Raw genomic sequence first — 12,843 nt, forward strand, 5'->3', positions numbered from 1 at the left:
GATGGACTTAAAATGTAAAGACAATCAAACTAACGTGCTCACGAAAAAAATGAAGTAACAACAACAATATCCATTGTTGGAAAGAATTAGACCAAACAAACTGGTCTAGGGGTCAAACTGATGGTGTTTGGCAATTTATGGTGCCTCCGAGGGTGAAAGAACATCCTGTATGGAGGTTTTGTGCCAGTTCTTTAGCGGTAAACAAGAGAGTCTTCATGAGGGGATGTGCTTCTATGCCCCATATGTTAAATGATGGCTGAATCTTTCGACCTCGATTAGGGAAGGGAGAATACTAGGAGAGAAAAGAAAGAAAAAAGAACATTTTTCTTCTCTAACATAAATTTTTTCCTTTAATTTTTTTCCCTCCAAGGGGAAATTAGAAGCAAAAATGGTGAGTTTTCCCCTATTTTTCTCACCTCTTTATTTTCTTTTCATTCCAAACCGTCTTGAATACTGCCCTTGGGTGTTAAATGTGCTAGATTAACCTGGGGGTGGAAAGAATGGTGCAGCAAAGAATAGCGAGGTTGCTTGTGGAAAATCAGTCAGTTCCTTCTTAGAAGCTTCAGCCGTGCAATACTCCCTCTGCTTTTATTTACAAGAGAAATTATCACTTTTAATTTTTTTTATATAAACAAAATTACATTTTACAACAAACATTTATTACAAATTTTTTAAATTATCCTTCATAATTTTACCATCCTCAATCATAAAAAATAATTGATGAAGACTTGATTAAAACAATTATTGAAAAATACTTTAGTCCAATTTTTTTATTTTTAAATATAATTAATATAATTAACTAATTTTTTAAACTGATATAATTTTTTTTTATAAATAAAAATGGAAGTATAACTGCATGAGGCTGCTAAATGTAGAGTGTTGTAGAATGCCAAGACACGTTACATCATATTAATAATATATCGATATCCTAACAGCTACCTAAAGATATTTGATTAATTCCATTCACCACCACGAAAAATAGCTAATTTCAATATTCAAATATTGATGCTTTCAATGTCATGAACACCAACTTATCTACATCCTAGCTTTTTAAAAAAATAATTATAATCTGGCACATCATATCTTAAATTCATAATTGATACAGCTTAAAACCACCACCATATTTCATCCAAAAATCCCTCTGATCCATATGGGAAAGAACAAACAGCTCATATTACCCACAAAAAAAAAAAAAAAAAAAGGAGCAAACAGCTCCGTATAGATGAGGTCCCCAAGTAAAAATGCGGAAAGAACACATGCACTTTTCATCACTATGCTCATAGCTCTACTTCGCTTAGAAGGACAAGGCTGTTTTGTTGTTGTATTCTCAGAGCTCTGCTATTTTTCTTTAACCATACTTTATCATTCGTTTTTCTTTAGTTTATAAGTCGATTCTACTTCTCCACTGTATGGTGAAACATGATACGCATACTGCTGAAGAACAGAGAACACAACCATCTCTAAACATATCAACACATTCTGAATGGCCTCTTCAAGGTGCTCCACATCTAACCAGAAATGATGAGATCGAATGACACCCAGTGCCACCAAAATCTCCAGCACCACTCCCTGCGTATGGTCAGAGGTCGTAATCAAATGTTAAACACAGCCAAAATGATGGTGATTCCATATTAACCCACAATGATTTCATTGTAAACAGCAAAAGGAAAGTTGCTATGATGCTGAAGAAGTGCTAGAAAGAAGGTAAAGCGATCAAAGCAAAAAAAAAAAAACAGGAGACACCCATATTGGTGAACTAGAATCTGAAATACGGCAAACATTTATGTCATGTCATCTCCCCATGATCAAAGTTGCGACATACAGTAAAAATATAGCCATGTCAACAATAACAGATTCACATCTAAAAGAGACCCAACTGCTGAACTGCACAATGCATATTGTTAAGCGGTAGTGTTGATAGAAAATACAATGTGGAGCCAAAATTGTCACATTCAGTAAGCTTGCTTTTTCATTAGTTAACAGAGTTTCTTTCTCCACTAGGAATAAAGCAAGATGAGTGTGGGAAATGTAGCTAGCGGATACTGATCTACATGAAACATTGTATTTGTGGCTCAAATATAAAATAAAGTCACTAAACTCCACTAATAACAGACATAATAAAATATATAAACAGTTAAAGCTACAGTCACATACTAGTCTTCATGCAGGTAACATTCCCGCCACTCATTATAACCGAAGTCCACTGAAAGGGGATGGTCCTTTTGGTTTTTCTTTTCTGTAGCACCATGTCTACAAGTCTGATCTCTCATTCAATCACACACAGACACGCACACCTTCTTCACATCTCTAGGTGATTTTTGAACTCAGTTTGCATGTAAAAAATAAAGGATAACAAATTACCTGCCAAAAGCTAAAGAAAACAATTCCTTTGATGCACATGAATTTTGCTAGTGGCTTGTGTGGCTTCAGTTCCTTCGCAAACACATGGTAAAAGATAACAAGAGAATACAAGGCCAATGAAACAGAAATGTTGAGAATGATGGTAAATGTCCAACTCAACCAGCTTGGATACAACCCAAGTAATTGCAATGTTATCATCAAAATGGAACAAACTGGGCGGATGACTACAAACTGCCATGTCCAATATTTTAGAAGCTTCAGAGTGTTGTGGTTCAGCCGAACAGTGCGAGGCTGCAGAAAGTCAATATTATATAGTAAATTCTATGACATCAGTTATTAATTATTACACAGAAACGATATATTTCTACTACACAGAACTCTGATGGATTGAAAATGCTTTTCATCATAAAAAGGTACTAGCATTGATATACAGCTTCATGATTTAAGTGTCAATAATGCATAAATTTAAGTAAATATTCTATGTAAATGCATCAATGGATGAAGGGTACTCACCTGTAATAAAAAATTCAAAAAAAAAAAAAAAGAAGATTCACATCATAACACAATGATTTTTTCTTGTTCAAAAAATTCACAACTATATGTGCATAAATACAAAATGTACCTGAAAAAGTGTCATTGGGAATGAGTGGTGAATTTCCCTCCCCTTAATTTCATCAGGCACAATATTTCTGCTCATCGATATGTTCAAGTAACTATACATCAGAGCCATAAATTTAGCAATCACCTGATGAAAAAACCACATAAAGTGTTCTGATAAGCCAACAACAGTAGCATTTCTGAAATTCACAAAGCCATATATTTTAATCAGGAAATGGTGCTCACCAAAGCTTCATAGCATTCCTTGACTGAGTCCAAAAACAAAAAAAATGCTTTGCTTCCCTGGACATCCAATAGGCCTACAAATGAGTCAACGGCATATATGGGAGCCATTAGGATAATAATGATGATGGCTTTTTGTTCCTTAGGGTTCTTCCAGTAGAAGAGATGTTGTGATAATAACTGCACTGTGAAATGCATGGAAGCCATTACACAAAATGCAGACCCCATCACAGTTAGTTGTTCAGGACTCAACGAACTTAGATCCATTGCTTGGATAAAAGATGAAATGGGATGATAGAATCTGCAAAAGATCAATTGCAAAGTTCAATTTATTGCATGAGTTCTAAAATATTTAGAAAGTCTCACAGACCATGTCCTTAAGAGGCCCGGAAGCTGCTCTAGTTTCAAATCTGGTAGCTTACATCTTAAATAGAAAAACACATTTAAGGCGGATACTATCTCCTTATGAGATTTATGTAATAGAATATATTCAACTACCGGAGTTCCTCATATTCACCCAATCTTATAAAATTCAGCTATGCAGAGCTTCAAAAATAACAAAGTAGAAAATAAGTTTGTGCCAGCACTGCTGTTACTTGAGAGAATTGATATCGTCTGGGGAAAAATTGGCCCTTTTCATCTCAGAGACTGAAGGAGGATAATGCATGATATGACAGAATCGGAAAAAATAAATAGAGGGGGACACGATATTGGAATTGGCTTTGAGTATCAACACAGGTTTTACAATTTGCTTTCAATTTTGAAATCATTAACTTAATAACTCATATGTTAGGTTAATTCTTCGTATAAATTAATTTTATCGAGTTTCAGTTAAACATCACAAATGAGTCGGACAGTGCTGATCTATGAAAAGAAGAAGAAACGATTTTCAATTTCAGAAGAAAGATAAACCAGCATGATCTATGAAACAATGAAGGCGATTCAAAAGCAAGTTGAGCGAACTCACCCTCTGAAGTCTGACCCTGCTGATCGAACAACTTTCACAGTGCTCTGTGCTCTTCAGTATGACGCACCCAAGGGCTATGTATGTTTTTGCCTTTTTGGTCGATACTTTTGCATTTTTTAATAAGAAAATAATTGCTTCCGGGGTGAGTATTTTAACAAAATCAGGTAAAAATCAATTTATTTATTAAATATTTATTTATAATTTAAGCGTAATGTTTATTATTCACCAACAGTGCTTTCTTCCACATGTCCATCGCAATTTTGATTGTTTAAGCCAGAAAGGTGGATCCATTCCATACTTTTTTCCCAATCCATTTTTCCCCCCATAATCACATCCGTCTGTTTAATTTAATGATTATATATTTATTATCATTGTTATTATGATTTAAATACTGTTAAAAATAAGATCATAATACTTTTTATAATAGTAATTAAATAAATAATATATATAGTTTGATGATACAATTAGCAATTTTATATCATTAAACTAAATAAATAATCAAATAAATATAATAGATTACGTATGGAAAAAATATCAACAGAAAGTACAGATAGTTCAAATACAGCAATTTTATAATAACTGTTTGCAATTTTATATAAAATCATAATAAATAATCAATTTATCGAAAGTAGCCAAAAGTTAGTTTAATTTCTTTAGGTTGCATGCCCCGCTCCACCAAATTTTTATGTCTTTAAAATGTTCCAAGCTATTTGACTCTTCATATAATCTAGCCAAAAAAAAAAAAGATTCTTCGTATAAATTTAGTATTTTTCCTAAAAATTGATTTTTTTTTTTGGAAACATTAAGTGTTAATATTTTACTGAAATTATATAAATGATTTCTATTTTTAAATGATGAAAGTTTCTCTATATTCAAAACTTGTACAAACTTTCTATTGCCTCCTTTTATATTTTTTACGGTGGGTATAAGCTGTAATTGGAAGTCAACGATTAGAAAAGTCTGTTTGGACAACTGGGCTCACCTAGATAACTGGATAAACAAAGCTAGCAGAACTTTTCAGAATCGAAGAATATCTTCCCAGTGATAAATTCAACCCATTTCCTGCAATCGTTTTGCAATTTTCTTCATCATCTGTTTCTCAAGCATGTTTAAGGCTGAACTTTCTGAGTTCTGACTCTTTTGTTCATCTCGTACTCTTATTGATCTTTCCAAAATCTAGGAGATGATTTAACACAAACATGATTACTTAACTCTTGCTATACACTGGTCCTATGGTTTCTTGTTTCTTGTTTCTTGAATTGTCTGCAACTGACCATGGACGTCGTTGGATCTATGGTAAGCATCCTGAGCTGCTTGTGCTCTCGGAACTCACTGCAACAATCACTTGAAAGACAGTGTAAGCATCTGAGAAAACCAAAAAAGAATTTGAACAAGCTAAAAGAGTTAGTGGAACAGCTAGATGCTCGCAGATCAGATGTGAACACTAAACTCAATCAAATGTGGCTGGAAAAAGGGATGAACCCAAGAGAAGAGGTGAAGCTGTGGATGAAAAGTGTTGATCGAGTTAGAATCCAAGTGAGCAGCCTCACGGAGAATAACAATGGATGTTCCTTCAACTTTCTTTGTTCACGAATAAAATTCGGAGGAGTAGTGGAAGAGAAGATCAGTGAGGTCCAAGAGCTTCTTGACAAGGGTCAGTTCTTGGATGAATCAGTGGTGGCTGAAAACTTGCCCAAGGTAGGGTACACTCTTCCTGCATCACCATTGATGGAGTGTGCCACAACCATGCAAAGTTTAATGAGGATATTGGAATGCTTATCACAAGAGAGTGCGAAAAGGATTGGAGTTTATGGAATGGGAGGAGTAGGCAAGACAACTATCATGACAGAAATCAACAATCGTCTGTTAGAAGGGAGGGATTTTGATCTTGTCATATGGGTTTCTGCACCAAAAGAGCCAAGCCTAGTGAAACTACAGAAGGGTATTGGAGAGAAGTTGGAATTAGATCTTTCAATGATAGATGATGATGTTACTAGAGCAGCCAAGCTATTTGAGGCTCTAAACAGAAGGAGGAGATACACACTGATTCTGGACGATTTATGGGAGCCATTCTCTCTTGAAACAGCTGGAATACCGATACCAACAGTTGAGAATGGCTGCAAGTTGGTGATCACTACGCGGTTGTTGAGTGTTTGTCGGGGTATGGAGACAGATGAGGATGTAGAAGTGAAGGCCCTTCAAGATGATGAGGCATGGGATCTCTTAAGGTATAAAGTTGGAATGGTAGTGTCAAATTCTCCAGAAGTAGAGATGATTGCAAAGGAAGTGACAAAAGAGTGTGGAGGTTTGCCTCTTGCCATTGTTACAGTAGGACGAGCCTTGAGAAATGCTGCTGATGTATCAGAGTGGGAGTGTGCATTAGCTGAGTTAAGAGCCTCAACAGCAAATATTGAAAGGATGGAAGAAACAGTGTTTGCACACTTGAGATTTAGCTATGCCAAGCTAAAGGATGATACAAGCAGATCTTGTTTCCTCTTTTGTGCTTTATATCCTGAAAGCCATCAGATTGATACCAATGAGCTGATGGAGTATTGGATGTGGGAAGGTTTATTGGGTTATGTTGGAGGAATCTCTGCAATCAAGAGGAGGGGAAAAATCATATTGAATGAATTAAAACATGCATGCTTGTTAGAGGGTGTGACTCAAAATGCAGTGGAATTCGTCAGAATGCATGATTTGATAAGAGACATGGCCATTACAATCATGAGAACGAACCCTCACTGCATAAGTAAAGCTGGAACTAGAATGACAAAACATCAATGGATGGAGGAATGGACAGAAGATGTTCAAAGGGTCTCGCTGATGAGAAATGACTTGAAATGTATTCCCTTCAATTACAACCTCATGTTCCCTAGACTTACTTCCTTATTGTTTCAATTCAACTCATTTTCTGAAAATATATCCCATGAATTCTTTGAAAATATGCAATTTCTGAAAGTTCTGGACCTCTCCTACACTGGGATTGATTTCTTGCCTAATTCAGTATCTAATTTAGACAACTTATCTGCTTTGTTATTGAGCAACTGCTGGAATTTATCAACAGTTCCTTCTTTAGCAAAACTGAACAAGCTGATGGTCCTTGATCTCTCTTGCTCTCCAAGAATGAAAGAACTTCCAAATGGGATGCAAAATTTGGGAAACTTGAGACGCTTGAATATTTCCAAGACAGGAATTGAAATCTTCCCATTTGGATTGATATCCAAATTCACACTTTTGGAAGACTTACTGATAGGTGGTTGTGGTATCTTGTGGGGATCAATGACAGTCAAAGCCATTAGCGGTGGAGCTACCATTGAAGAAGTCATTTCCTTAAATCTATCTTCCCTTGAACTAGACTTGTGGAATGCAGATGTGTTTGATCAATATGCCAAATCTGTTCACTGGGTTCAGCTGGATAAGTTCAGGATAACGGTTGGGCAGCCTCAAGCACAGTTTTATGAAGAGAGAAGCTTGGCCTTTAGTGGAAGATTTGTTCTAAGAGGAAACCCAGTTTCTCTACCACCAAACACCTTGGAGCTGCATTTGGATGACTCTGCTGATATCAAGCATCTAAGCATGTGCTTAGTGAATGTGGCACAGCTGAAATCCTGTAAAATCAGGTGGTGTGATAACATTGAAGGAATAATTGACTCAGAGGAAGAGGAAAACACTTTATCCATGTTAGAAAGGATGGAACTTTTAGTTCTGGGAAACTTGAAGATGATATGTAGGGATGAAGTGAGACCTGGCACTCTTACAAGCTTGAAGATCATTACTGTGGAATATTGTCCAAAACTGAAGACTCTATTCTCAGGGCAGCTTTTGCTTCAACTGAGGAATCTGGAAGAAATTAGTGTCCGCAGTTGTACTGGTATGGAGTACATAATGAAAGGAGAAGAGAGAGATTTCATGGGAGGTAATGGTTCCAGAATTGAGTTTCCAAAGTTGAAGAGGATGAAACTGAAGTTCATGCCCCTTTTGGAGAGTATATATGATGGAACCATTTTTTGCCCTTCTTTAAGAAGTCTTGAAGTAGCATCCTGTGAAGCTCTGAAGAGGCTTCCTCTTGATCTGTCAACAACACCTGCTCTTGAAGAAATCAAAGCAACCAGAACATGGTGGAACTCATTGGCGTGGGATCAACCTAACTCAAAAGATATCCTGCAACCTTACTTTGTAGAAATTAGATTGACAAGTACGAGTGACAGATAAGTAGACCTGATGATCATGAGTGATTTTAGTAATTTTGTTGCCTTCACTTCAAAACTGATATTGATCTTTCCAAGCATAATTTGTTACCTTTATGAGGTTCAAACTTGCAAGCGTTCTTTTTGGCCCCCTAGGGGTGGGGGGGGGGGTTGAACAGATGTCTTGACTGCATAGTTCGTAAACAATTGTGCATTCAAGAGTAATGTTGGTTATGAAGAAAACGGGAAACTAAATATAGATAAAAATATCCTCTGAATTTCTCCGTCTTTGGAGTTCTTGAATCATTGATATGAGATAATTTTTTTTCATTTTTATTTTTTAATCAGTAACATCACTCCATTCTTTCTAAAATATACACAACTCCATCAACTTCTCAACATAAACCATCTCAGAGAGAATCTATTTCATGGATATAGCAGCTATATTTGCTGTATCATACAGAATAAATTCATTATGGGTACTTTATTTTTAAGAAACAACCTTGCAGCATCCATGAGCATCACGACAACTTAAGTGCACAGCACTAGTCTCCTCGGCCACAGACACAGAAAGAAGTCCAAATTCTAAAGGTCTGTCACAATGTCAAAGCACTTGGGTTAGGTTCACGGAAAAAGCAGAATCTTCCCAATATGTTTGCTGCTCTCCATTAGCTGATGAGCCTCTGCCGCTTCAGATAGAGGAAATGACTTGTACACCACAGGCTTTACCCTGCCTGCTGCAATTGCTGGCCACACATTCTTCTCCACCTCGCTCACAATCACAGCTTTATTTTCAAGGCTTCTGCTTCGCAAGCCAGCACCTGCATAGAAATTGACCATGAGATATAACCTGGGTTTATCTGTAAACTCAGACAGAGTGCATGGTTTATAAAGCAAAAGAAGCATAGTGAAATAAGAGAACAAATGTAAGGGATTTAAGTTACGGCCATGAATGAATTAAATCACCCACATTAGTCTGGTTCCCTCACAAAGAATATATCTCTCGGTTGTAAAGATGTACGCTGAAGTTAAATTATCATTATCATTTTTGCAGTTGAGCAAGTTAGCTATATCAGCTATTGGTGTTACTTCTATGTACTTCAACAGGCAATGATATGGATTGAAGGAAAGTAATCTTGAACCCAACTAAATAGCAAAGAAAGAACCTGTATTATGAAGTGAACCTTGAAAATAACCAAAGAAAGAAATAAACCTTAATTGGAGCAATACCTTGAACTGTAAGACGCTTAGCAAACACAGAGGCAAGATTTACTTCAGTGGATGTACCCCCCTGAAAGCCAATAATAAATAGCCTCCCATCAAAGCTCAAGCTCTCGAGGTTCTGGCTATAATAGGATGCTCCCATACAATCAAGAATAACATTGACACCTGTACATCAATTACACAATGTTTCTTCATGATTCATGCAAACATTAGAGTAATCATACATCAATAGGTACTTCACATATTGATTATCTCTACTCAAGTGTTCATGCTAGAGATGATACCTTGACCACCTGTTTCTTCCTTTACCCTCACAACAAAGTCCTCTGTTTTGTAATTGATGCATACATCAGCACCAAGATCCTTGCAGAAAGCTAATTTCTCTTCGCTGCCTGCAAATCCATATCCAAAAAGATGAGTGCTTGCCAAACACTACTCAGAAATTTCAATCAAAGAGGTGCATGGTTAGCTCCACAAAATAGGCCAGTTTATTGGACCTATTGAGCACAGTTAATTTCCAAGACAAAGTTGTATAAAAACTACTGAACCTGCTGTGACAAATACTCTTACTCCATGATATTTAGCTATCTGAATGGCAAATGTACCAATTCCACTAGAGCCCCCGTGTACCTGAGAATTGATGGATTCAAGTTAACATAAACTATCATCAAGTCACAACTAGAGACTCCAGGAAGGTCATACAGCACCACCAAAGGAAAAAAATCAGGCCATTTCAAGTTATGAATGGATGTTATCCAATATTTTATTTACTCTCTCCGGTCCTTTATATTAGTCGCTGTGCACAAAAAGGCAAACCATTAATTAGTTTTTTTTCCCCCCAAAACCACCTGTAGTTACAACTACCCAAGTTTTAAAAAAAAAAATTATGCTTTTAAATAGGGTAAATATGGTTCATTTTTAGACCATCTTAATGATTTAATTATCTCTCTTTGGTTTTAGTAAAGTAGCTAGAAGTGCCCTATATTTAGGACCCCAGAGAGTATATCATTGTGATTCTCAAAACTAATTCAATCATGTTTTGAATTCCCTAAACAAAGGTTAAGGTCAATATAGCATCGAGTTGCTAAGTTCTATGCATCCTATCAACCCAAACAAGAGTTGATTAAACAGAAGAATGCAAAAAAGTACCAGTGCCTACACGGCTTCCTTTAAATTGACAGTCACAAGATACGCTACATGCACTTAATTGGTTCAAAACAATACAGGTATTCAACATTAACTTAAAAAAAATAACCTGATTCTTCATAGATAAATTATTAGACTCAAAATTTACCAAGAATGTTTCTCCTTTGGATAGTCGGCTCATCATAAAAACAGTAGACCACACAGTACATGCAACCTCAGGAAAAGCAGCTGCATCCTTCAGAGAAACTGCAGGTGGAACGGGAAGAATTTGTCCAGCAGGAACGGCAACTTTCTCAGCATATCCCCCTCCACCAAGAAGAGCACATACCTATAAACCACATCTTATATATATATATATATTGATGAAATTTTAATTAATTCGCTTACTACACGACCAACAGGTTTCAACCACTACAGTAAAATAGAACCTTGAGGTTAATGCCGATCATAGGAACATGAACGATCTCAATGCTCATAAATTCAATTATCACTGAGGTCAGACGTATTGTTTTACTGAATAAGCGTCATAGTTCAATAGCAACAAGTAGGTACGGTACAGAGACTTTAAGAAGTACCACTTCCGGTTCAAGATATAAGCAATTTTTAAGAAAAATCTACATATCAATAAATACTTATTTCCATCAAAATATATATTGTTTTCCTTTTTATCCCTAATCCCAATTACCAATCCACTCCATGATTGGTGAAATATAAATTTAGACATAAATTTTGGGTTAATAAATATAAGGGGTAAAATGGACAAAAAAAATTTACAGGTGTTAGATTGTTTATATTTTGAACTAAGCTTAATGGAAGGAAAAATACTTATATTTTGGATCAGAGAAAATAATTTTCAACTACGACCTGAGCATGCTAGAGCATAGAAAATAAATAAAGCTTCCTATATAAAGGCATATGCTCCTTGTTTCCAACTAAGAAAGTTCCATAATTCACAGAAAACGTAAAGTTATCAGAAGACGCAAAAGAAGAACTTCACATTTTCAAGACACCCAACAACTAGGAACCCGCAATGCAATGTTCCCTTGATATCATTCCGATCATTTCCTCGGAAACGTAGATTAAAAATATATCACTACCCCACAACACAAACCCAAAACTCGGAAGAATTGATGTTGAGTACCTGGTCGCCGATTTTCCACCTGGAAACATTTTTCCCGACGGCTTCGATAGTTCCAGAACACTCCAATCCTGGGTAAGGGCTCGCACCTTTGGGGGGAGGGTACGAACCTTTCCTCTGGAGGGTATCGGCTCGATTCAGCGCGGTTGCAGCTATTCTGATGAGTACCTCGTCGTCTTTGATCTGTGGGTCTTCCACTTCTTGAATCTTCAACACTTCTGGACCTCCCGGAGTAGTTATCACTATGGCCTTCATTTTCGGAAACTGAATTAGCTTTGTCTCTGTCGCTGGCAAGTGGGAAGCCCCTCGCAGAGCAGAACTAACTTGTATCCATCGAATACTTGAGAGTTGAACACATCATGGGGGAAGCAATACGGTGTCGTTTCCTGGTGAATGCTGATTGCGGTGCGCCACCGCCTGTATGGCTGTATCCCTGATCCTCAGCTGAACAAGGAATAAGGAGTTTGATTGCCGAACGACAATGGATTAAAGGAAATAAAAACTAAGTATAAAATTTTTATTTTATGGCAAGACTAAAACTTTTACCCAGCCCATTCAAAGTAGAAAGATTTTAATATATTAATAATATCAATTTTAAAAATTTATTATAAAATAAATAATTTATAAATGATATATATATATATATTGATTTAATTAAAAATAAATATCTTAAATATATAATACTAAGGATATAAGTTTTTTTTTATTTTATGAATCATAATTTTTAACTTTATAAATTAAATTACTTTTAATTTTATCATTTTATTTTTTTTATTTTAATTTATTTTTATTGTCATTTTTTAATTCATTTAATTTAATTCTTTTTAATAATCAGACGGTTTGTAAGAATATATTTGGTTTTCACCTTTTTTTTTTTAATATTTGGTTTCACTTTGACAAAGCCTGTATGTCAAAATTTCATTTTGCAGTCAATTTAATAAAAATTAATTATATTTTATGCTTTTAGTTTTCTATAATTG

General features: G+C 35.7%; 3 protein-coding genes across 3 annotated transcripts; 1 reads left to right on the plus strand and 2 right to left on the minus strand.

The window, feature by feature from the left end:
- Positions 1-983: 983 nt before the first annotated feature.
- LOC129305286 (uncharacterized) lies at positions 984-4,472 on the minus strand. Its single transcript, XM_054945309.1, has 5 exons — positions 4,169-4,472; positions 3,205-3,502; positions 2,984-3,106; positions 2,362-2,652; positions 984-1,569 (listed from the first exon to the last, which is right to left on the minus strand). Exons 2-5 carry the CDS (start codon positions 3,466-3,468, stop codon positions 1,363-1,365), a joined length of 885 nt encoding a protein of 294 aa, XP_054801284.1. The 5' UTR covers positions 3,469-3,502; positions 4,169-4,472; the 3' UTR covers positions 984-1,362.
- A 971-nt stretch (positions 4,473-5,443) lies between these two features.
- LOC129305395 (disease resistance protein At4g27190-like) lies at positions 5,444-8,380 on the plus strand. Its single transcript, XM_054945431.1, has one exon. It carries the CDS (start codon positions 5,444-5,446, stop codon positions 8,378-8,380), a length of 2,937 nt encoding a protein of 978 aa, XP_054801406.1.
- A 287-nt stretch (positions 8,381-8,667) lies between these two features.
- LOC129305285 (uncharacterized) lies at positions 8,668-12,323 on the minus strand. Its single transcript, XM_054945308.1, has 6 exons — positions 11,867-12,323; positions 10,874-11,053; positions 10,128-10,209; positions 9,864-9,971; positions 9,586-9,744; positions 8,668-9,176 (listed from the first exon to the last, which is right to left on the minus strand). Exons 1-6 carry the CDS (start codon positions 12,116-12,118, stop codon positions 8,980-8,982), a joined length of 978 nt encoding a protein of 325 aa, XP_054801283.1. The 5' UTR covers positions 12,119-12,323; the 3' UTR covers positions 8,668-8,979.
- Positions 12,324-12,843: the final 520 nt, after the last annotated feature.

Source organism: Prosopis cineraria, unplaced genomic scaffold, assembly GCF_029017545.1.
Source record: "Prosopis cineraria cultivar Desert tree isolate PC_DT_omini unplaced genomic scaffold, ASM2901754v1 PC3, whole genome shotgun sequence".
In the NCBI taxonomy this organism is placed as follows: Eukaryota; Viridiplantae; Streptophyta; class Magnoliopsida; order Fabales; family Fabaceae; genus Prosopis; species Prosopis cineraria.

Excerpts from the sequence above, each read along its gene's own strand:
- LOC129305395 (XM_054945431.1), top strand. The coding sequence starts at position 5,444 with ATGGACGTCGTTGGATCTATGGTAAGCATCCTGAGCTGCTTGTGCTCT.
- LOC129305286 (XM_054945309.1), bottom strand. The coding sequence starts at position 3,468 with ATGGATCTAAGTTCGTTGAGTCCTGAACAACTAACTGTGATGGGGTCT. Across the intron at positions 3,107-3,204 it reads AGGAATGCTATGAAGCTTTG|GTGATTGCTAAATTTATGGC; the intron begins GTGAGCACCATT and ends TTTTTTCATCAG. Across the intron at positions 1,570-2,361 it reads TTTTCTTTAGCTTTTGGCAG|GGAGTGGTGCTGGAGATTTT; the intron begins GTAATTTGTTAT and ends GACCATACGCAG.
- LOC129305285 (XM_054945308.1), bottom strand. The coding sequence starts at position 12,118 with ATGAAGGCCATAGTGATAACTACTCCGGGAGGTCCAGAAGTGTTGAAG. Across the intron at positions 11,054-11,866 it reads GGTGGAAAATCGGCGACCAG|GTATGTGCTCTTCTTGGTGG; the intron begins GTACTCAACATC and ends TGTGGTTTATAG. Across the intron at positions 9,972-10,127 it reads AAGAGTATTTGTCACAGCAG|GCAGCGAAGAGAAATTAGCT; the intron begins GTTCAGTAGTTT and ends ATGGATTTGCAG.